This window comes from Micropterus dolomieu, linkage group LG14, assembly GCF_021292245.1.
Source record: "Micropterus dolomieu isolate WLL.071019.BEF.003 ecotype Adirondacks linkage group LG14, ASM2129224v1, whole genome shotgun sequence".
NCBI lineage: Eukaryota > Metazoa > Chordata > Actinopteri > Centrarchiformes > Centrarchidae > Micropterus > Micropterus dolomieu.
The window spans coordinates 10,776,300-10,798,978 of NC_060163.1; the positions used below are offsets into that span (position 1 = coordinate 10,776,300).

General features: G+C 41.2%; 2 protein-coding genes across 2 annotated transcripts in view; both read left to right on the plus strand.

Moving 5' to 3' along the window:
• Nucleotides 1–519: 519 nt before the first annotated feature.
• On the plus strand, nucleotides 520–1,383 carry LOC123983466 (gap junction delta-3 protein-like). Its single transcript, XM_046069723.1, has one exon. It carries the CDS (start codon nucleotides 520–522, stop codon nucleotides 1,381–1,383), a length of 864 nt encoding a protein of 287 aa, XP_045925679.1.
• A 7,469-nt stretch (nucleotides 1,384–8,852) lies between these two features.
• LOC123983467 overlaps nucleotides 8,853–22,679 on the plus strand; it is a 97,401-nt gene continuing 83,574 nt past the window's right edge. The window contains exon 1 of the mRNA XM_046069724.1: nucleotides 8,853–9,126. Within this exon, the coding sequence (XP_045925680.1) occupies nucleotides 8,853–9,126 (274 nt within the window). The remainder of the gene's footprint in view (nucleotides 9,127–22,679) is intronic.

Sequence of the window (22,679 nt, forward strand, 5' to 3'; positions counted from 1 at the left end):
TCTTGGCATCTTGCCACTAGCTTGTCTGAAATGCTGTCACAGTACAGTTTCATACTGGCAAGCTGCTCAACCAGCCAGTGTACTTTCACCAGTAGCAGCTTGCAGCTGGTCGGGGCTGTATTCATAACTGTTGTGCCTTTTTAAAATGAAGTTCAATTGTGTGGAAAATCATCTTTAGTCTTATTTGTAACTGTACAGTATAACTATTTTTAAGATTTCTTACGATCTCTTTAAGATCAATTGTTAAGTAAAACAGAAAGAGAAATACGTTGGGGTTTAATATAGGCCAGTGTTCCTGGAATTGCTGTTATAGCAGATTGTACAATCATGTTTTACTTGTTGTTTCAGGTCACTTGAACATGAACCCTATCACCACTTTAGGCATGTCACAATGAGTCATGAGTTGGAGATACGTTTTAGTTTCTTTTCTTAACCAGAGAGAGAGTATTTGCTCTGAGACAGACAGGAGGATAACTCTCCACACTTTCAAGGAGCCATAACCAAGTCGCTGCTGCAATCATGGGTGAATGGAGCTTTCTCGGGGGACTCTTTGATAACCTCCAAGCCCACTCGCCAATGCTTGGTCGTTTCTGGCTCTTACTCATGCTTGTCTTCAGGATACTGATCCTGGGAACTGTAGCCAGTGACCTGTTTGAGGATGAGCAAGAGGAGTTTGCCTGCAACACCCTCCAGCCGGGCTGCAAACAGGTCTGCTACGACCAGGCCTTCCCTATCTCCCAGTACAGATTCTGGGTTTTTCACATTGTCCTCATCGCCACACCTTCACTGCTTTTTCTCATGTATGCAATGCATCACCATAACAAGAGCAACAGCGGCTCCAAATTCAGCCAGATATGCAGCCAGGACTACAGAGAAGACATACGTTTCAGAAGGCTTTACCTTATAAATGTGGCTTTTCGCCTAGCGGCAGAAGTTGGCTTTCTAGTGGGCCAGTGGCTGCTCTACGGCTTCAAGGTGGAGGCCCAGTTCCCCTGCAGCCGCTTTCCTTGCCCCTACACAGTGGACTGCTTCACCTCCCGCCCTGCAGAGAAAACAGTCTTCCTCTGCTTCTACTTCATTGTAGGGGTGATAGCAGCAATTTCCAGCTGTGCGGAGCTTCTCTACAGCTCCTTTAAGTGGTTTTGTTCAAGGAAACCCTTCGCACCAGAACACTCCTGCGTCTGCGAGAACCTCCACAACTTCAAGCATGACAGAGTTGTGGCAGAGGAGAAACCCAGAGGAAGGACGGTGTCAGAGAACACATCCAGCAGTGTGAGGCTGAAGGGAGGATCGCTGAGGAGCAGCGCAAACAGGAAGGTCTCCAGCGTCGGCCACAAGCACAAGGGCGGCAGGTCTTTGGGCAGCAGGACACACGTGGTGTGAGAGCGCCTTGATTCAAACATGCTGTAATCACTCATTTTCATCTAAATGTTATAACGATCTTAGTAATTCCTGTATGCTGTGTCATGGTTTTAAGGAAATTACTCATGTCGTGACATATTAATGAGTGAAGGAGTTTTAATGAAGGGATAGTCTTAAGGAAATGCTTGGGAGACAATCAGAAGATCAGGAAATGAGTAAAGACAAGACAAGGCTGATGGCTTTGATGGGGCGGATGCACTGTTGACTTGTTTGGTCTGATGAATCATTACAGTACAAACAGTTTGGGGAGGGGGCTTTTGGAGCAGACTTGATACACTGATTGCATCTTTGTTTCAAAGAGAACTGATTGTACACCCCTGTGTGCCACACCCTCCATCATGGAAAAAAAACACCTTAAAACAACATTTAGTGCACTCTGTGTTGTTCCAGTTCCAGATTTGCTTTCTTCCTGAAAGCTCAAGATTACTCTCATATCATGTCTGTAGAATGCTATTACCAGCTATCACTTAGCTTAGCACAAAGACTTGAAACAGGTGGAAACAGCTGGCCTGACCGTGTCCGAAGCTGAAGGAATCTGCTTACCAGCACCCAATACCACATTATTAACCTTCTGGTAAAGGGCTGCAGAGAATATGGGCCAAACCAAACCTCCATTTACTAAAAACTTATTAAGCATTAATTTATTGTATTTATAACTGCATTTTTACCCAAAAGAAGCGATAGACACTGGCGAAAGGGGGTTTTCATAATTTTGCAAACCAAAAGTTGTTCCTGTCAATGGCTCATAACCGATCTATAAAGCATAAGTAAATAAATTCTATACCATTAATAATGTCATTAAAAGTTATAATTTACAAACCCATTAGAAAGGATGCTTTATTAAAGGGACTATAATTAAAAGGTGTACACTAAGAGCAGCTGGAAGCAGGACTGGTTGCTGGGGTTTTTCTTCCGCTGTCACATGACCATGAATGAATGGATGAAAAGCTGAGCTTATTTCTGAACCTTTTGTGAGATCAATGATGTTTCATCTTGATGTTTTACTTTTTACTAAGCTAGGCTTTTCTTGTTGGCATTTCAGTAAAAGATTGTTCTGCTTGTCATGCTTATTTTTTAAAGTGCACATTGTAAATAGGCCTGTAAAGCCGGTCATACAGTATGTTTCTAATGAAACAAGCTACGTGGCATTTTTCAAATTCATTCTTGTGCAAGCTGCTGAGCAAAATGCCACTGTTGAAGTCAGATGTTTACACACACCTTAGCCAAATACATTTAAAATCAGTTTTTCACATTTCTTGACATTTAATTCCAATAAGCATTCCCTTTCTCAAGTCAGTGAGGATCACTACTTTATTTTAAGAATGTGAAATGTCAGAAAAACAGTAGAGAGAATTATTTATTTCAGCTTTTGTGTATGTGGCAGCCTTCTACCAGCTTCTCACAATAAGTTGATGGACTTTTCCTCACTCTTCCTGACAGAACTGGTGTAGCTCAGTCAACTTTGTGGGCCTTACTTGCTCACACGCTTTTTCAGTTCTGCCCACAAATTTTCAGATGGATTGAGTTCAGGGCTTTGTGATGGCCACTCCAAAACCTGCTTTTGTTTTGTTTTTGATGATTTTCTGATTTGGACAAAACTTTGGAAGTATGCTTGGGGTCACTGTCTATTTGAAAGACCAATTTCAATACCGTAGTTTTCAAGGATTATATCTATTCCACATCAACCCTACCAGTACTCAGTATTTATATCAATACTACAATTTATCATACTGTAAAATACTGTACATATGCACACTCCTTTACATTTAGATTTTCTACTTACCTACTTTTTATTATTATTTGTATTCCTTATACCTTGGCATGCAAGTGAGCAATTTGTAACAAAGAATTTCCCCTCGGGAATCAATAAAGTATTTCTGATTCTGATTCTGATTTGCACCCAAGCTTTAACTTCTTGGTTGAGGTCCTTCCTCATGATGCAATCTATTTTGTAAAGCGTACCAATCCCTCTTGCAGCAAAGCACACCCACAACATTATGCTGCCAGCCCCTTGCTTCACTGTCAGGATGGGGTCCTTTGTCTTGCAAGCTTGAACCTTTTTCCTCCAAACATAACGATGGTCATTATGGCCAAACAGCTACATTTTTGTTTCATCAGATCAGAGGACAATTCTAGAAAAAGCAAGGTTGTTCCCATGTGCAAACCGCAGCCTGGCTTTTTTTATTGCAGTTTTGGAGCAGTGGTTTCTTCCTTGCTGAGTGACCTTTATATATGGATATAGATACTTTTGTACTTACTTTTTTTTTAACTTTTGTTTCCTTCTGCTGCTTCACAAGGTCCAGTGTTGTTGTTTATTATTATAAATATTAGATATGATTGTATATTTAAGTTTTTTTTACTTTTTTACTTCAACTTGAGTACTTGTTTTTGCAAAATAACTGTACTTTTAATTGAATACCATTTTTGGCTACTCTCCCCACCTCTGGTGTTATGCAATGGCTACTGTAAACATCAACAGATGTTGAACATGCTATTGTTGGTATTCGTTCATCATCAAGTGTCTCTGCAGGGATTACACTGTGGTGCCACTCTGCTCTAAATTGTGTCGTAACGTACTCGGGTTGCGTGAGGGATTCTTATCAAAGCTGCCTCTTCACCTTCTGAACATAAATATTAAAGTTCTCTTCATCTCAAAAATAAGTTTACGCTTATTGTTACTTTAGTTAATGCAGAATTTGATACTAGAAGCCTCCTTGTTGTACGTGCATTTTGTCAACACTAGGTGGCAGCAATGGAACAGAAAACCATGACTGTTTAAGCTCTCCTCTTCACTTAGATGACTTAATTTGCTGCCAAATTACTTCAGTGACAACATCCACACTTCCAAGTCAGGGTCGGATTATTTTTTTCCTATGTTAATTCATGTACATTACCTCAGTTCAGACTGAAACATTACAATGTCTCACTCAGCAATTCCACCTTGAAATAGCTTATAACTCCATGTCAATTGAATTAACTAGTTATTTGTTTCTAATGATCATTGCTGTGTTTGCTGTGAGAGCACGCTCAAATGAAGAAAATGTGGTTTGAAGACTGCAGTCACAGATCCAAGTGGCTCATCTAACCACAAAGTAATCTAAACATTCTACAAAGAAGCTTATTTTTGACTCAAACATTCCTCCCAGAAACACACATACACACACCGCTCCTGCTGTTCCCTGGACGCATCATATATGCAGATTGCAAAGCGGTGCAGGCTCTTTGATGTGCATGGAACAGAATTTTAGATGTGTTTTATATAACCACTCGAGAGGGAAGGAAGGAAGAGTCGAAGAGGATTACCGTCAAAACTTTCCCCGTTTCCTTTTGTCTGCCTGCATCTCTACCTTTTCATGTCTGCCTTGTCAAACTGGAAGTCTGCCTGTTTCTATCTTTCTATACCTCTTCCTCAGACTCTCTTTTTTTCTTTCTTTCTGTGCCTTTCCATACTTCACTCTGTCTTTTCTGAATCCGGGGAGGCCTCGCTGTTGGAGTCTGCCTCACAGAAAATGTAGGTCATCTGTTTTCAGCGACTCCCTTCACACCAACACGGAGGAGGAGATGGAAGTGATAACATCTTTCTCTGCCCCCCACCTCCACCCCAGCTTCCTTTCTCCCTCCACCTTGAATGAGACACTTAAGGGGCTCCCTGTGCTCTACCTGTGTCCCTGAGTACACACCTGGCTGACTGACAACTTCACATGGAGTGTCTCTGAGCCTCTCAAAAACTGCAAAGTCATGGAGGCGACAACACTTGACAAGAAGCTTTCTTTTTCAAGGGGAGATTCAAGTAACATCACTCCTAGAGTTAGCTTTCTTTGCTCCAAACACGGTATTGACAGCTTACTCTCTTGCATTACTCTTTCATTTGGTTTATTTACGGCACAGTGCCCAGTTCTTACCAAATCAAGCTTCTTGTTTACTGGCCTGTGTTTTGACAACTTAATGTTGTTTTGACACAATAATGTTGATTCCAGTCCCTGTAACCTGACTGACATTCTCTCAAAATTTTAAGATGAAAAACAACCTCATTTTTATAGGTGGGTCATTATACATTATAAAATGTGCCATTTTGTGTCCCTCTGAAAAAAAGCTCTGTAAATCTTAATAAACCATAAAACAAATAAAATATTTTATAATTTAGTTTCCATAATATGTCTCATATTATAAGAGGAAATTAATTTCTGTTTCTTTTGTTTTTTAAAAGATTTTAATCACATTTCTGTGCAAAGCATCTTGCAGAAATTTTGAAAATGGCCTGTCCCTCAAAATTATTTTTCTACTTCTTCTAGCTATTGAGACCAAAAAAGTCAAACTATCATACAAAAACTTTAACCTGTATAAAGCCTCAAATGTTGTTTCATTACTCATGAATGGGTTTTATTCTTAATATGTGTGAAATGCAAAAAACAACAATTTAGTCAGGTCCCCATGTTGTTGTCAACCCTGTTACTTTTAATGAAAACACCCCTTCAAAGCTAATGGACTGTTCCAAAAGCTGCATCATTTCCAGGAAGTGACATCATCTGCCATTTTATGAAGTTTATGATAAAAGACAAGTAATTTTCACCTCCTTTAATGGATCTTTTTTGAGTTAAATAATGTCTCGCGGAGGGGGACGAGCTCTTTGTGTCAACCCTGTTACCACAAAAACATATGTTAAAAAGTAATTTGTTGGAAATTTTAAATATACATGTACATGTTACCATTTCAGGGTAACAGGGTTGACAAAGGTATATGCTTTTGTGTTTTGTCCTGGAATTTATCATATCAGTGAGTCTAACATGAAATTTTCATCACACTGTACTTGAAAATATACTTTTCTTACCCAAGATGCATTAATCGAGGGCAACTGGACTTGGTTGAAGAAGTCAGTCTGTCAGTTGAGGCCAAATGTAAACAACTTTTCACTCAAACAATCTCCTGGCAAAGAGATGAAGAACAACATCATATGTAGGGGATAAGTTTGGTAGACATCCTCCTTTCTTGAGAGATGGTTTCTCTACTTTGAAGTAGAAAGGCTCCTTCACTACTCTATCAAACTCTTTCAAACTATCTGTCCTCTCTATCTTTTGTCTTCAAAAGAGTGTTCCTTATTCTCCAGGTTTGGGTAAACTGCTGAGTCTTAAACTGAGGAGTTACCCTTCCTGTGTTGAGTCATGTGTTTGAATAAAACTTGTTTGGTTTTCCCAATATACAAATCTGTGCATTCCAAACTGCATTGGACAGCATACGCTATGTTGCTTTTCTTGTGCTTGGGGGTGGGGTCTTTCATGTGGACCAGTTTCTATCTTAGTGTGTTGCTTGGTTTGAAAAACACAGGGATGTGGATTTCTCTGATACTCCTGACATGTATGGAATGACAATGTTGCATTTTTCCTTCTTTTCTTCACCAACCACAGTGTTAGAGTTCTTCCTGGATTTTGTAGCTGTTTTCACAAGGGTCCAGTTAGAGTATCCACAATTAAGCGCATCCTTCAGGTTTTCTGTGCTCCTTCTCTGGGGCCTGGGCACTTGTTGGTACATTATCATCTCGGTGGTGCAGAGCTTTGACAACTCCTTGCTTATGCTCCAGTGGTTAGTGGTAGTATTAAGTAAGTACTGGTCTGTGTGTGTGGGTGTCCTGTATACTCCAATGTGGAGGTTCCTGCCCTCTTCAATGTGTATGCCACATTGGCATGTTGTTGTTCTTGGATCTTTCACACGAGAGGTAAAGACAAGAAGGAAAAATGCAACAACATTGTGATTCCATTACTGTATTTGTATAGGTAAGACAAATGGTTTGAAAGAGGAGTAAAGGAGGATATTTACACCAGAATAGAGAAACCATCTCTCAACAGAGGAGGATATATGACACCACTTATCCCCCATATATAATGCTGTCTTTTCATATGTTCCTAGAAGATTGAACAACTATATGGTATATATATATATGGCTTTGTGACAATTCGAAAGACTATTGTTTACACGCCTCAGTTGACACCATGGACCCCAATGACCACTGTTATAATAGCCAGGATCACCAACCACTAATTAGTATCAATGATTTTGATTACGACCCCTTAGAGGTAAAATGCCTGGAACTCCCCACCAGTCATTTAGAACTGAAGATGCCCCTTGGATGAGAGGTGAAAAATCTTCAAGCTTCTTCAACCAAGTCTAGTTGCCCTCGATTCAACCCTTCTTGGCTAAGAAAAGTATATTTTGATGTACCCACAGGCCAAACAATTTCATTTTTCACATTTATTTGCAAAGTACTTTTAATATGTTTTAATTAAACAATTGATTCACAGTTACATCAGTAGTATCATCATAAAGTTGTATCATATTTTAGGCTAAAACCTCTCAACAAATCTGTCTCCGAAATACTCTAATTAGTTATGTTGAATTAAAAGTTTATGACTATCCCATTAATACTCCATTACACCCATGACTGTAACTTAAACAAGCAGTATAACCAATATGGTAACTGTTGTCAACCCTGTTACTTGTATAATATTCTAATATAATTTTAAAAAATGAAAATAAAATTGTGAATTCAACACATGGTATAAGTTAAGTAGAAGAGACCAGTAATACACTCAAAGAAATTGGGAAATTATTATGTAGTTTTCATAACTTTTTCTTAAAACAGAATATGTTGTGACAGTATTAATTGTAAATGAATGTATTCATCTATGGATATAAGTAAACTAGTTAATATTCCCACTTCACAATCACTCTTATTGTACCAAATGGTGTCTCATCTTTCATAGCATGTCATATTTGTTCTAGATATGGATGTAAAACCTTTTCAAACAGAAACTTAATAATAAATAAATAATAATAAAATGAACTTTTTTGATTTTTGGAAAATGGCTGCAATGAAACAAAGAGTGAAAAATTTAAAGGGGTCTGAATACTTTCCGTACCCACTGTATGTCGGTAACAGGGTTAACGAAACACACTTATATGCAAGTTGATTATGTGAAAAAAATTTTAAAAATAAGATAGCCTGAGATGGCATGGCACATTTTTCTTAGAGCTAAGGATCTACTCCATCCAAAAAGGGGCTTAAAGACTTTGAAAACAAAAATTAAAAATGTGAAAGGGCACGTTTTCATATAATGTAATTTCTCAAAATTTTGCAAGGAAATTTCCTGGAAATAACTGTTAATATGTGACTAATGGTTGGGAAAAATAGACACAATTTCCTGCGATAGTACACATGGTAAGTACCCATTTATTTTAGTTAAAAGAAAACAACAGGGATTGATATAGTACCTCCATGGTAACGTCTGGAAGTAGGCATCATGGCAGGACACACCATCTCCTCGCTAGTCAACATCATGGCCATGGAGGTCATCATCTGAACATCACGGTGTGTGGTGGGAGGAGTGCAGCTAAAACCTGCCTTGCGGCTCCCTTCTTTCAGGGCATACACGGATGCCATGACCACACTCACCATAACCAAGGCATGCACCATGCGACTGCTGAGAAAGCTGCAGGAGAACATTGAGTGGCCCCGGATAAAGATAAAGTCAAGCAAGTCCAGGAGCATATCAATCGTCAAGGGGAAGCTGTCAGATCAATGCTTCCAAATTGGTGATGAGCCCATTCCAACTGTGACAGAGAAGACAGTCAAAAGCCCGGGACGCTGGTACGAAGCAACCCATAAGGACACCACCAGCGGCCTTGAGAGTATCGACAAGTCCTTGCTTCCTGGTACGTTGAAACTCTGGTGCGTTCAATTCGTTCTCCTGCCCTGGCTGATGTGACCATTGACCATCTACAAGAGAGACCTCAATCTCAAAGGTCGAAAAGCTGGAGAGGATGATAGCTCATTAGCCAAAATATCCCTAGGTCACCCCAGGTACTTTAGCAACAAATGGCTCTATGGAAAAGGCATCCTGGAACCCCGTCAGCAGCTCCACAGCAGGCAAAGTCAAGTCTTGTGGTTGAGCAGGTAGTAAGGTGAGCAAAGGCTGTTTGTCAAACAAAGCAAAGGAAGTGAAAGGGATGGGAGGGAGTACAGAAGAGAAAGTTTTCTTGGAAGGAGTTGTTGGAGTTGTTAAACATAATGCCACACTACCACAAAGAAATGGCTCAGGTAAAGATTTAGGGACCACCTTAAAGTATATACTACAATAAATATTTTTATTTTAGTTATTGAATTTTGATCACCACATCAAAGACATCCACAGACGCTTTCAACAAAGACTTTTTGTCATACTTAAACTCAGGACTCTCTCAGTCAAACCACACCTACTGCTTCTCCTGTACCGTAGTATCATTGAACCCATCCTCTTCACCATGCTTCTTCACCATGCTCTCTCTCACCAACAGGAATAAGTTTCTTAAAATCACTAACACTTCCTCCAAAATAAAAGGTCTTCCCACTCCCAACCTGCCAGTCCTCATTAATACTGCCATTGCTCGTAGAGCAAGTGCCATAGTACAAAATCCCAGCTACCCTCTCAACTCGTGCTTCACCCTTCTCCCTCTGGCCATACATCCAGACAGCTGCTCTACAAAAAGGCACGCTTTGGGAAAAATTTTGTACCCTGCGCTATAAGAGCGTTAAACTCACAGACAAGTTAATGATGTCACTCCTGTGTTATGTGTGTAGATGTGTGGACATTGTTTGTATATGTGTACTATATGTAGTTTGTGTGTAGAATCCATGTTGAAGGTGCTCTTTGTACAGACTGTGAAAACAAACAAATAAAAAATTAATCTGAATCTGAATCTTATTGAATAATAAAATTGAATCTGCAGCTCCCCTTGGCTTTACTGAGCTTTATAAAAAAATGTGTAAATAAAAAAGGTAATATAGAAATATCAACTTAAAAGGTGATGAAATGTCAATGGGTTTTTTTCACAAATTGTTTCTGCTGCCCCAAATAGCGATAAAATCAGTTATTGCATTTAAAGCAGTATAATTTATATTGTGTTTTAGTGATGCATATTGCCAAAGAAAACAATTGATTAAATGACCACAAATCAATTCCCAGACAGTAGCCTTCGGGACTTTGGAGCATCCTTATGGTCTGGCGCCTGGGGGCACTTTCCTGTCGATATTCTAGCACTGTCTGGAGAATGTTCAGATTAAGAATAGTTTAATGTTATAGGAAATATGCTAATTATTTTTTCCACTCTGAGATGGGTGAAAAGAGCAATAGCACTCATAATGTCATGTCACATAATGTCTATACAGTATGAGGCTACAGCCAGCTTCTGGTTTGCTTACCTCTGCAAAAAGACTGGAAACAGGGTGAAACTGCTAGCTTGGCTGAGAAAAGTCCAAGTTCCAGCACAAATAAACAAATCATATCTCATTTGTTTAGTGAGCTTTAGTGCTGCTGGTAGGCAGATTTTGCTACCTTTGAACAGAACAATGCTAGCTGTTTCACCCTTTCTGATCTTTATGCTAAGCTAAGCTAAGGTTAGCATAGCGAATAAGAGTATTTCCCAAATGTTGAACTTTTCCTTTCAGAACCCAATGCAAAGAAATTACACCACAAACACCAGAATGCAATTAGTGTGAATGTCTCTGTCAATGTGCACTTTTAGCGATAACACACAACAAACCTTTTATGAATATATTGTCTGTAAATGTACTACTGTATTAGATATTCAGAGCCAGTTATGTAACTGTGACCTTTATGACCCTCTGTAGCGCTGACGATGCCTTATGCATTTCTGTGTGTACTTGCTGACCTCTGGCCTGCCACACAGCCAGCCACAGAGCTGGTGGCCAACGACAGCTTATATCTCTCTCCTCGCCAAAGCTGCTGAAGCGTGCCGCCAAGTTTATGTCGTCACCGAAGAGCATGGGTCACCGCACATCACACCTCGCCACTCTATCTCCTCCTCTTCCTCACCCATCCATCTGTACCCTCTCTCTCTTCCCCTTGCCACAGGGTGCACTGTGTGAATGCAGCATTTACAGTGAAATATTCTTGCTGCCTCTATTGCTTTCTCTCATCTCTCCCTCCATCTGCTTTCTTCACTCCTCCAGTTTTCCCTGCCTGAGGGGGGCTGCAATGTGAATGGTGCACCGTCATCCGAACTCATTTTCTCTCCTTTCCCTCCGCCCTCTTCTCTCATTTTCTCGAGAAAAGTATTGCATAAAAGCCTCTGGGCTCGGGCCACTAAGTCATGTTGCATATAGTGACCAGAAAGTGGATGCTCTGCCCCCGCTGACACAATGGCTTTGTGTAATGACAATGATGCTTCTTGGCTGCTCTCTTTGCCCAGTGCCGCAATGTGTTTGAACGTGGTAAAGTAAATTGTTATGGTTAATTTCTAGATTTGTGCAGTCTGCACATCTGGCTTTGAAGAGCTTCTTTCCTAAACAAGACATTGCCTGTGTTACTGAAGTGCCGAGCCAAGAACATCAGGTTGCAATATTTTCCCAACATGAATACACAGTCTTTTGGAACAGACAGACTCAATTTGGTTCTGATTTAACCTTTCCCAATCATTTTTTCTAATTTAGCGTGCATATTTTTTTTAGAAAAGGAAAAGGAAATTAATATGCCTCAGTGATGGTTGATGGGCTGAACAGAGTGTTGTAATGATGGATAAATGAATGGATGGATGGAAGTAAAGCTGGAAGGTTGAGCACTCTCCCCTGGTTTCTGTCAAACCTCCATCGATGCTCACTTGTTTTGGATGTCCTTGTGGTCCTTGTGGGAGATTACAGTGTGTGTGTGTGTGCACTCAAGTGTAGGTACTGTGTCCTTGTGAATATAAACCTGTGTTTGTGTGTGTGTGTGTGTGTGTGTGTGTGTGTGTGTGTGTGTGTGTGTGGTTCCCCCTCGTGTGCGCAGAGCTGTCCAGAGTGGTGTGCTCAGCAGTCGTGCTCAGCTGCACACTAACGCGATGTGACAGGGTAGAAATACCAGTACCGGCCGCCCTCTCGCCCACCCACCCACCCACCATCACACACACCAACTCCACCCGCCACAGACACCATCACCCCCCCACCCCTTCCCTCTCCCCGACTTACTTCCCACTCGAGCGCACCGCGCCCACACCCCATTGGCTGTCTACTTCCGTCACCTCACGTCTTCTGCTCAGAGACAGAACTGTAAGCCCTCCATGTCCTCCCCCTTCATTTCACCTCACCCCAAAAGCCCTTCCCCCTGTTTGCCTGCTTACCAGCAGCGTTACATGGGGTCCTAATATGCATCAGTGAGTGACATGGTATCAAATTGGACATATTATGCAATATCCCATGAACTGGTACATTTTCATCCACCCAGCTTCGTGAGATGAGTTCTTTCCCTCTATTATGCTTTCTCTCTCTCTCTTTCTTTCAATATCTTCCTGCTGGTTGGTTAGCATCCTAAAAGCTGAACCAAGGTGACAGCCACAGTAGGGGACGAGTCATTTGACATTTGCGGCTGTCACAGTTTGAACCCCGACCTCTGTTCCTTTACAGCTGGCGAGGTTAAGCTGATAGGACAAGGAGAAATTTAAATACCACACTATCTTCTCGTCTTAACATCCTGATGTCGAAGATCACAAAGGCACCTTTCTTTAACCTTCATCTACAGTATCTGGGGAAAGTTGACTTATCATGCAACACCTTGCTCACACCATTACGCATTTTCTCGCCTGGGTGCTGCTGGATAAAAGACACATCTTTAGCTACTGAGCAGCTCCACTGGACTTTTCAGTGCCTTGCTCAAGGACATTTCTGCTCTACTTGTTAGGCAAGGAGAGGGCTGCTTATCTCCAATACTGAGGAACAAGCAACATAAACACAAGCAGGACAATACAACACAAGATCCCTCCCTATTCACTCCCTTACAAGATAGTTGACTATATGCACATACACATATTCTTTGGCTCTTCTTTATTCTGAATGATTAATATCCAAATTATATGACATAGGCGGGCCCTTCCAGCAGATAGCAACAATCTTTTGCTGCGGTCAAACCTGTAAGATACACACGTCATTGTAACCAGGATGAATTAAGCAGCGTCATTATTTTGCTGCTGGGCAGTTGGGAAATAAGGAATATTCTTACCTTTATTAATAGATATACTTGTATAGTTCACACTGCAAAGATGCCAATAACTTACTTTAGCATAGAATATGTTCTGTGAATATATTTATAATGCGCCATTTGATGATTGGTATTGCTGAAGAAAACTTTAATACTATTCCAAACCACGTAAGAAGTACCTTTACTTAAATCAAAGTGGCTAAAATGTAAAATTACTCCATGACATTGGCAAAATGTACTTAAAGGGGCTATATGAAGTTTACGCTGAGGCCCATCAGGCCAAATGAGAATCAATTTGACGTTGGGTGTAACACAGTCATCATTATAAAGGCTTGAGTCATGGAGAGACCTCCGATTTTTTTTGGAACTGACAAAACCGACACAGAGTTGGCTTCATCCTACTGGACAGGTAAACCAACATTACTACAAAGCATGTGAAATATATTATAATTTTGGGTTTTAGCTGGCTCAAGTTAGATAATGTTAGCTCACCGGCTAACGCCGAGCAGTTGCTAACATCATTTGGCATTGGTCTTTTGGCATTTTTATGATATTTCATATTACTCAAAATCCCACTGCTAAACACACTTTGGGCTGTCTCTAATCAGTGGTTACACTTCCTTTGGCTGGAGGACAGACGACAGGCAACATGCCACATTTTAATCTGCTGCGCGCATTTTACCAAGGACTTTTTCAACAATACAATGACAGTGGAGATAGCAGTGGAATTTAGACAAAGTCGAAGTTGAAGTATACCATTCTGTAAGGCCTCTGCCCTTTTCCTGGGGCTGCAGAATTTAAGTCACCACTATTGCTGTCTATGCAAACATCCATGCTAATGATATTGATCTTGACAAGTAGGCTATTACTGCTATAGGTGACATGGTAATGGATTACGTACACAACTACTAACCACATCCTCATTCTCTGTTTGGGAAATAACATGTAAGTCAAAATTGGCTGGAGTGCGGCTTTAAGGAATCACAAGTAAAAGTACTCTGAAGTATAGCTCATGTGACTGTTATACGAGTATAATTTTACTGGTGTAGTTGGTCAAGACAGTTTTTAACAATTTTATATACTGTTCGTTGAACAAAGAGTGCATCATCATTTCTACATAAAATCTGTAAAGTGGCTGGTAACTAACGCTGCATGTGCAATAAAAAGTAAATATTTCCCTCTAATCTCCAGTGGAGTAGAATTTTAAAGTAGCGTAAAATGGTACAGTACTTGAGTAAATGTACTGTTCATTCCATAACTGTTCTAAAATCTACTGCAGTTAAGGTTTAAAAGGTCATAGTATCCTGACACAAATAACAAAGTTACATTCTGTCAACATGTTCTTCCCACAGCCATCACCCCAGAGAAATACAGGCAGTGTTGTCTTGATTCTGGGCTCCAGTCAGTGGTGGAAAGTAACTAAGTACATTTACTCAGAGTAATTAAAATTTTATTGTATATCCATTTCATGCTACTTAACTTAATTACATTTCAGAGGGACCTTTCTTTCACTACATCATCTTGACAGCTGTACATCCAGGTTAAACATTTACATAAAAAATAAGCATATGGTAAGCTAATGGAATTCAATGAATTGCCAAAGATAAGATTCCCAAACTGTTTGCCTTGTGACACCTAACAAATTAAAGCAGTGTCTGCCCCTTGTTATGTTTCAGACACCTATGGGTTGTTAGCAGCTCCAGCAATCTAACTCTCCAATATTTCACACAAAAAACAATGATTAGAGAGTCCAAAACATTTGTACAATCTTGTGTAGCAAAACCAGGGTTCGAGTTACGTGGGAGCCAGTGGGAGCCCATCTCCCATAAAGTGGGTCTGAGCTCCCATGGAAGCAGTAAAATCATATAGCCTATCTGTGGGGCTCACTAATTTATTTATCAACAACCATTATTTTGAATCACAAATAATGTATTTTACATTGTAATTACTACCATTATTTAGGCTACATTAAAAAGTTAAACAGACTTAAAATGTTTTCCTAATGAACCACGCTGCGCATCGCATGACTGCCAGGATGGCAGCACTTTTCCGCCATCAGCCACTATGGTAGGCGTTTTGACGGAACAGATTGAGGACGCAATGAATTATGTTGTATTCAGTGCTTGAAGTGGGCCGGTACGCACCCGTAGGCAGTACTAGCACCTCGACATTTTACAATGTTCATGCCATATGTCACTTCTCCCAAGCTGCCTGAACTCTCTCCTCTGCCCTCTCCAAATCTGGTTCTCTGGGCGCTGCGTTCACCGGCTGCCAGCTAATCTCTGTCGGCGTGGTGAGAGCAAGGAGAAGAGAAGCTCGGATACCTTGGCAGCCGTGTGCCGAAGTAGCTTGTCAATGTCAGTTTTCTTGAACCGACCAATCGATTGAAATACAGAGGAAACAAGTGTGCTTTGTCCAAAAAAGTAACTTAAGCTAAAACAACAAACTGCTGATTAATGCATTATATTCTGTTATATTTTCATATTTTAAAATTGTCACCTGCCACCTTAATTTTGATACCCTTCATATAAAGACATTTCCAACATAAATTGGTGCAGAAAATGTCTCCAGAATGCAGGAAATTAAGTGTTTAATGCTCAAAGCACTGATATTTTTCAGCATCGAATTCTTATTCATAATACTGTTAAAATATCCTTTAGGCTTGTTTTCATGCCCCAAGTGTGTCCTCACAATCTGAGCCCCTATTTATTTATCTCCACCGCTGGTAATGTTAGTTAAGTTAGTGGGCTATATTAGAGACCCCCACAAAGCTCAGATTATAACTAGAACCCTGAGCAAAACCTTTTTTCCCTCAATCCTATAGTCATTTCTAAAGTAAAATGCTACTTACAAGATGCACTGATGCATCAGAAGTATGATAAATCAGTTACAGGGACCACTGAGCTTTTCTTTTTGATACTTGCTGCTAATGTGCCCTTACTTAAGTAGGTTTTTGAATGCAGGAAGTTTACGTGTAAAAGAGTATTTTTACATTGTTAAACTTTTATTTAAGTTAGTTAAGTACTTATTAGCAATAAAGTACTGCTTCTACCACTGTTGATGGTAAAGTTGGGAGGCTGAGAGATAAGGAAAGAGGAGATTAAAGCTAGAGAAGAGACCGCATCACTCCCTCCCCTCGCCACTTTGACCTTTTATACAGAACAATCTATAATAAGACTGAACGCCCTGTCTATATTTTCTTTCTGCATCACTCTCCATCTCACCTCTCCTCCTTTCTGTGGGCTTACATGCACTTTCTCCCCCCTTCTCTTCCTCCCCTTCCTCCTTCTCCATCTCTCCTCCCCTCTTTCCATGCTGTGTTTTTCTCTATCCTCAGGGAGATGGCTGCATGCAGAAGCATTGTGGATCACTGAGCTTCAAGACACCGTCTCTAAAAATTGCTCAGTTTTTCCGCAGAGTGTTTTTTTAAAGCACCGGGAGGGACAGGCGGCTTGATATGATGCCGCAATTCCTGTCTTGGAATTTGCTCTGTGAGATGATGGATCGGGGTTTGATGCATTATGGATGTAACATGATTGCTCTGTTTTTGTCACAGATTATTAAGTCATATTTGGGTTTTAAAATAGCAGTTTGGGGTCTTAATGTCATGTGATGTGTATTTACATCAATGATTTTAAATATATAAAATCTAAGCATTGATGGATCCAGAGCTCCTCTCCATCTGCATCATCTACAGTAGTGTACGTTTCACAGCAGTACAGCCCCAGAGGCATCCATCTTAGATCTTCTCCAGTCCAGTGGAGGCGTGTGGGGAAGCCTAGAGGTGGAGACTACATTTTGGCTCCCTTCCAGTCCAGTGGGCATGAAGCAGGCCTCAGAGGCTCCTGGGATTTCCCTTTACACCAAACCCCTCTGCCCTCCATTAACCAGTTAGGAGAGAGAATTGCTTAACTGGACATATAAAAGACTGCATGTGGGCTGTGGGGAACAGGAATAAATCAGGAGTAACGGCAGTCGCGAAGAAGCACCATGGTTGAGTAAATGACGGAGAGAAGGGACAGAGAGAAAGTGTGTGTGAAAACTGTGGAGTGCTGATATAAAACACAGAAAATAGCATAAAGTAGTCCCCTTCTGCTCCATTGCATCTGATACATCAGCTGTGCATTCCACACTCAACACACTGTGTTGCCGAATACACAGGCCTGTGATAGATGTTTATGAGCTAGTGTCAATTTTCTTCTGTGAATTTACTGTCAGCGGATGATGAATGCACTCAATATCACTGGTTATTCATCTCATATATTCTCCGCAACTGCTCCTATTGCAGTACAACGACTCGTACGCACCAATAGGTGTCGTTATTGCCCAGCTTGTTCTCAGGTCACTGAGGAGCCCAGGCTGGCAGAGAGAAGTTCCCTTTCAAAACTACTGTGGCACGATGTGGCGTAACGCAGCATCGTTGCCGTATCTCTGTCAGAGTGAGTGTTTACAAAAGCAAAGGAAATCTTTCTGCGTGTGTTTCCCGACACTGAAGCTGCGTTTCAGGGAGTGCATGATCACACTGCAGATGAAAGCAGGTGATAGGTGAAGGACAGCGTGTGCACACAGGTGTACACCTTTGTGTGTGTGTGCCCTCCTCTAAGCGACCCACACCAATCCGTAAGGCCTCTGCCCTTTTCCTGGGGCTGCCTGGGAAATGTGATGTGACATGTAGGATGAGCTAGATGGAGCTGGGGAGTGGGGGTGGGAGAGGTGGGGGTGTGGGGGAAGGAGGAATTGGAGGTGTAGGGAAGGTTTTTGTAGGTAGATTCTAGAGGACATTTTAATACACATGTCTGCACAAGTCAAACAGAGACACAGACGAGCTGCATTCAGACTAACTCTTGCATACTTTAAACACACTGTAGCACAGATTTCCCATACAGGTAGGAGTACATACAGATTGATAAGCATCTAGCCAACATTGACAGCACACCAAAGCACTTGAATCAATACACACAATAGATTGACTGCACCAAAACAACAAAGCATTAACATTTCTTCCATAACATAATTAATGTTGCAACAAAATGTACTTGCCCTCATCAGATCATATCTTTCAAATTCTTTACATGCACAGTAACACCTGAGGAGACACGTTTTGTACCAACACCCTACTTTTGTACCAAAGGCAGCGGCCCTATAAGAAATGTGAGCTTAATTTAGAAAAATGGAAAAACAATCTATACCGCCATTTTTGCAATTGCAATAAATTAAACAAAAAAAAACCCAACAGATATTTCATTTGCTCAGAACATTCAGCTACAGTTGCTTGTGGTGAGCAGACACTCGTGCCCATAATGGACAGCAGATGAGAACGAAGGTGAGAGAGGGAATGACGGCGAGAGAGAAAATGAGAGAAGGTGAAATCTATTAGTGAGACAGGCCTCCTATAAAGCTGGAGACCTCTGGGGACACACTCCAAGTGCAAAAACAAGAGAGTGAGGGAGAATGGGTAAGACAAGATGAGACAAGTGACAAAAATTAAAGGATGGAAAAGAAGTTAAAATTACAGAAACAGAAAGAAAATAGTCCATATGTATGTGGAGAAACCACTGAACAAAGCCAGGTGAAGGAATTCGTGAAATTATACTGACTGAATTCACTGTGTGTGTAGAATGCGTGTGTGTGTGGAGATTGATAGACCTGCATTTACATGTGCGCATCTATGGATTTGTGCGTGCGTGTTCTCCCCCTCTCTTTTGAGTGCTACCAGGATGAGTGAGTTCCATATGTATGTCAGCTCCGATCACTCAGTGAAACAGGGAGGGAAGAGGAAGAGGGAAGGGAGGGTGAGGAGACTCCCACTCACGTCTACACGGGTCTATGGGTGACTGAGCATCTCAGACCTGAGGTGAGTACAAAAGAACTACACTGTTTTTGGGAGGAGGTGATAGATGAGAGTTGAGAAAGGTGTTCTTTGGGGAGGGATGGATGGATGGATGGATGGAAATAATATTCTTTTAGTGGTTTCAGCTTCTCGGGAGAATTATTGGTTTACTGCAAACGTTCATTCCTCCTTGCCTTACTGTCTTTATTTCTCTTTCCTTTTCCTCCTCTCAATATTTCTACCTCACTTTCTCTCTCTCTCTCTCTCTTTCTCTCTTTCTCTGCTGTCATTCCCCATCCTTCTCCCTCCACACTGCCCCACCCATGTGTACTTTGACACCCAACTCCTGCTCTGCGCGGCAGAGGGCTGGCCCCAGCCTTCAGTGTCCTAGACCTCAGTCATGTGACGCTGACCTGCTATGTTTTACAAGCGAAGGGGGCCTCTGAGGAAAAGGGCTGCGTTCACCAGCGGCAGGAAACAAAGCACAGCTTGGAGTGGAGAAGTGGAGTGTGTGTGTGTGTGTGTGTGTGTGTGTGTGTGTGTGTGTGTGTGTGGGTGGGGTGGGGGGGGAGTCAGGAAGCAGTATTTCACAAGATGGAACTCCACTATAAAAAGTTTGACATCAAGAAGCATGGAGTTTTCAAGCGAGGCCATGTTCAAACGTGCTGCGTTGTTGTCTGCCTGAGATGGAAAGTCTTTGATCAAAGCAAGTTGGATTTTTTCCACCTGGCTGAAATTAGATTTTTTGACTCTTATTGACATGCTTAGATGAGCTCTGGCCTTAATCTCCTTTTTCCTTCTCTCTCTTCCTCTCTCACTGCATTAAATCTCAGGCCTCCTCTCCCTATTTCCCCTCCTCTCCAACTCTTATTCCCAAATGAGTTGACCTTCACTATAGCACAGCTCTGTCGCTGGGCGTAATCTACGGCCGTAGATGTATCCTGCTGCCCTCCCAGCCTCCCACGCATAAGTACACACATGCACCAACATGCACTCAAAAGAGACTTCACAGAGCAAAGTAAGTACACGAGGGATGACCACAGATACTTACAGGCAAATGTGGACACACACAAATACAAGCACACTGGCTCACACACACATCTGTGTCATTCCTAGGAGATTTTAGACCATTAAATGAGAGCAGCCCGGTCCAGTCTCTCAGATCGCTGCCGTTCCCCCCTCTTTGTTCCCCAAATCAGGAACAGCTGTGCTTCTCCACAGTTGTAAGTCACTCACTCAGTGGAAATTTAAAAGCCATTAACCGAGCCCCTCATTGCTACCCCACCCCTATGTGTGTATGAGAGTGTGCGTCTCTGTGTCTGTCTCGCTTATCTGCGTCTGCACACAGAGACACAGACACATATGTATGCACACTTGTGTGTATATGCTGAAAATTGAAACACCCCCTCGGCCCTGTGCAGCACATTTAAGACAGCACCTCCTAAAGTGGCCTCTTTTGTTGAATCACTGTGTTTTTTAAGTAAAAAAAAAACTCATCTGTGTTTGGTGCACTGCATGGTCGCGTCGTGATCTGCCTCCCACACCTTGAACACTTTGCTGTATTCCAGTCGTGAGTAGCTGGGGGGATGGGGGTGTTACATGAGGTCATGTTGTCTTTGAGCGTGGAACAACAAAAACAAGGCCCCGCTGAAATAGCTCACTGCTTGCTGAAATAGCTCACTGCTTGTCCACTTTCTTGGCTTAGCCAGCAAATTACTGTGCCAGGAAAAAAACAACAAGCCTGGAGCGTTTCATAAGGCGAGACATTCAAGCTCACTATATAGACTGAAGGCACAGCTGCATTCATGAACACACACAGCAAGCAGATGTTCACAGAGACAGAGAAAGAGAGACAGAGACAAGGAAAGGAGGAGATATAGGTGGAGGGAGCGGGACCTTGACATGGAGAGTGGACATTTGGATGCCAAAAGTCAAATCTATGGTTCTTTCCGCTGTTTTTCTTTTGTCTCCTCCTCCACCTTCCCTCCCTCCTCTATCTCCTGTGGAGATCTCTCATTTCCTGCAGGCCCAACATTGATTTCATACTAGAGCTCGGTGCTTAGAGTGGGAGTCTGTCAGATGGGTAAGGGGGAACATAGGGGAGGTGATGTGTGGGAGTATTTGAGTTTAGGCCAAAAACAACCTTCACCTCCACTTCTCTCCACTACTCTGTGCAGATTTTAAAAAGTTTGCATGCAAGTAGAAGTAGGTTTTTTATTTACTCACCCTACAATCACACACACCTCAACACCAGGGAGAGGCATAACTACAGTCAGATATGCTCCTTTGGGGCAGCTGGTGTAGCATCTTGCTCAAGAGCACCTCAGCAATAGTTTAGGGAGAGGACAGCGAAGTTTTTTCACTCTCCTTATGGAGATTTTTCCAGGAGGTAGACTTACCCTCTTGTTAAAAGTCAATGCCCGCTTTTATCTTATTCATTTATTCTGAAGTCAAATGAGTTTTGTAGCTGAAATGAAAAAGATTAGCCAGTTACATATAGCATCATAGCATTGTTGATGTCAAGATGCAGAATGCTAAGTGTTTCACTTAGTAATGTTATATTTTGTACTTATGGTATTTCACTGTCATCTTAAAGTCAAACTCGAATTAAAATATCATTTTTTTCTCTAAGAAATCAGTGTATATATATCCTTAGTCAAAGTTGAAATTACCAAAAAGAAGAAATTTAAGTTTAATTAGTTTTTCTGCCATGATAGTTCCCCTGACATTGGTGTCCACAAAGGGTAATTTGTTCACTTTGATAACAGTAGTGGTAATTTGACTGGTGCAACCCTGTATGAGTAAGTACTAATAGTTCATAAAGTTTAAAAATAGTGAATAAGTGCATTTACTTATTAAATTTCACTTTCAGAGTGGAAGCTAGATAACCCAACTTTCTATAGCTTCCACTTTCCAATGAAAAACCAACTTAACAGCAAGATGGCGGAGCGTGTCTATGCAGCGGCTCATCACTCATCATTTTGTTTTTTTTCACTATGTGTATGTTGTGTGTGCGTGATCTGCAAGTGTGTGAATATAAGATGTGAGGTTTTGTTTTTTTATGTATATTTTCAGCACCATTTGAGGTAGTGCACCTGAATATCGTTGTATGTACCATGCAATGGCAATTAAGGAATCTTAAGCTTAACAGAAACTAAATGTTTGAAAAGTTCGAAAAGTAATGTTTAGCGTGAATCAGTGCAGACATTAGCAAGCTAGTTTAATTAGCTTTCACTTTGCGGGTACAATAGAAGCTTAACAGCAGGAATTGTCCTCCTAAATGTTGACTATTCTAAAGGGACAGATGTCTTAAATTGCCAGCGTTACATAACAAACACTGCTGTTTCAGCATACTTGTTTAGCATTTTGAGAGAACAAAATGACTAACAAGTAGAATACAAAAAGTTACATTTATTAAACTAGAGTGA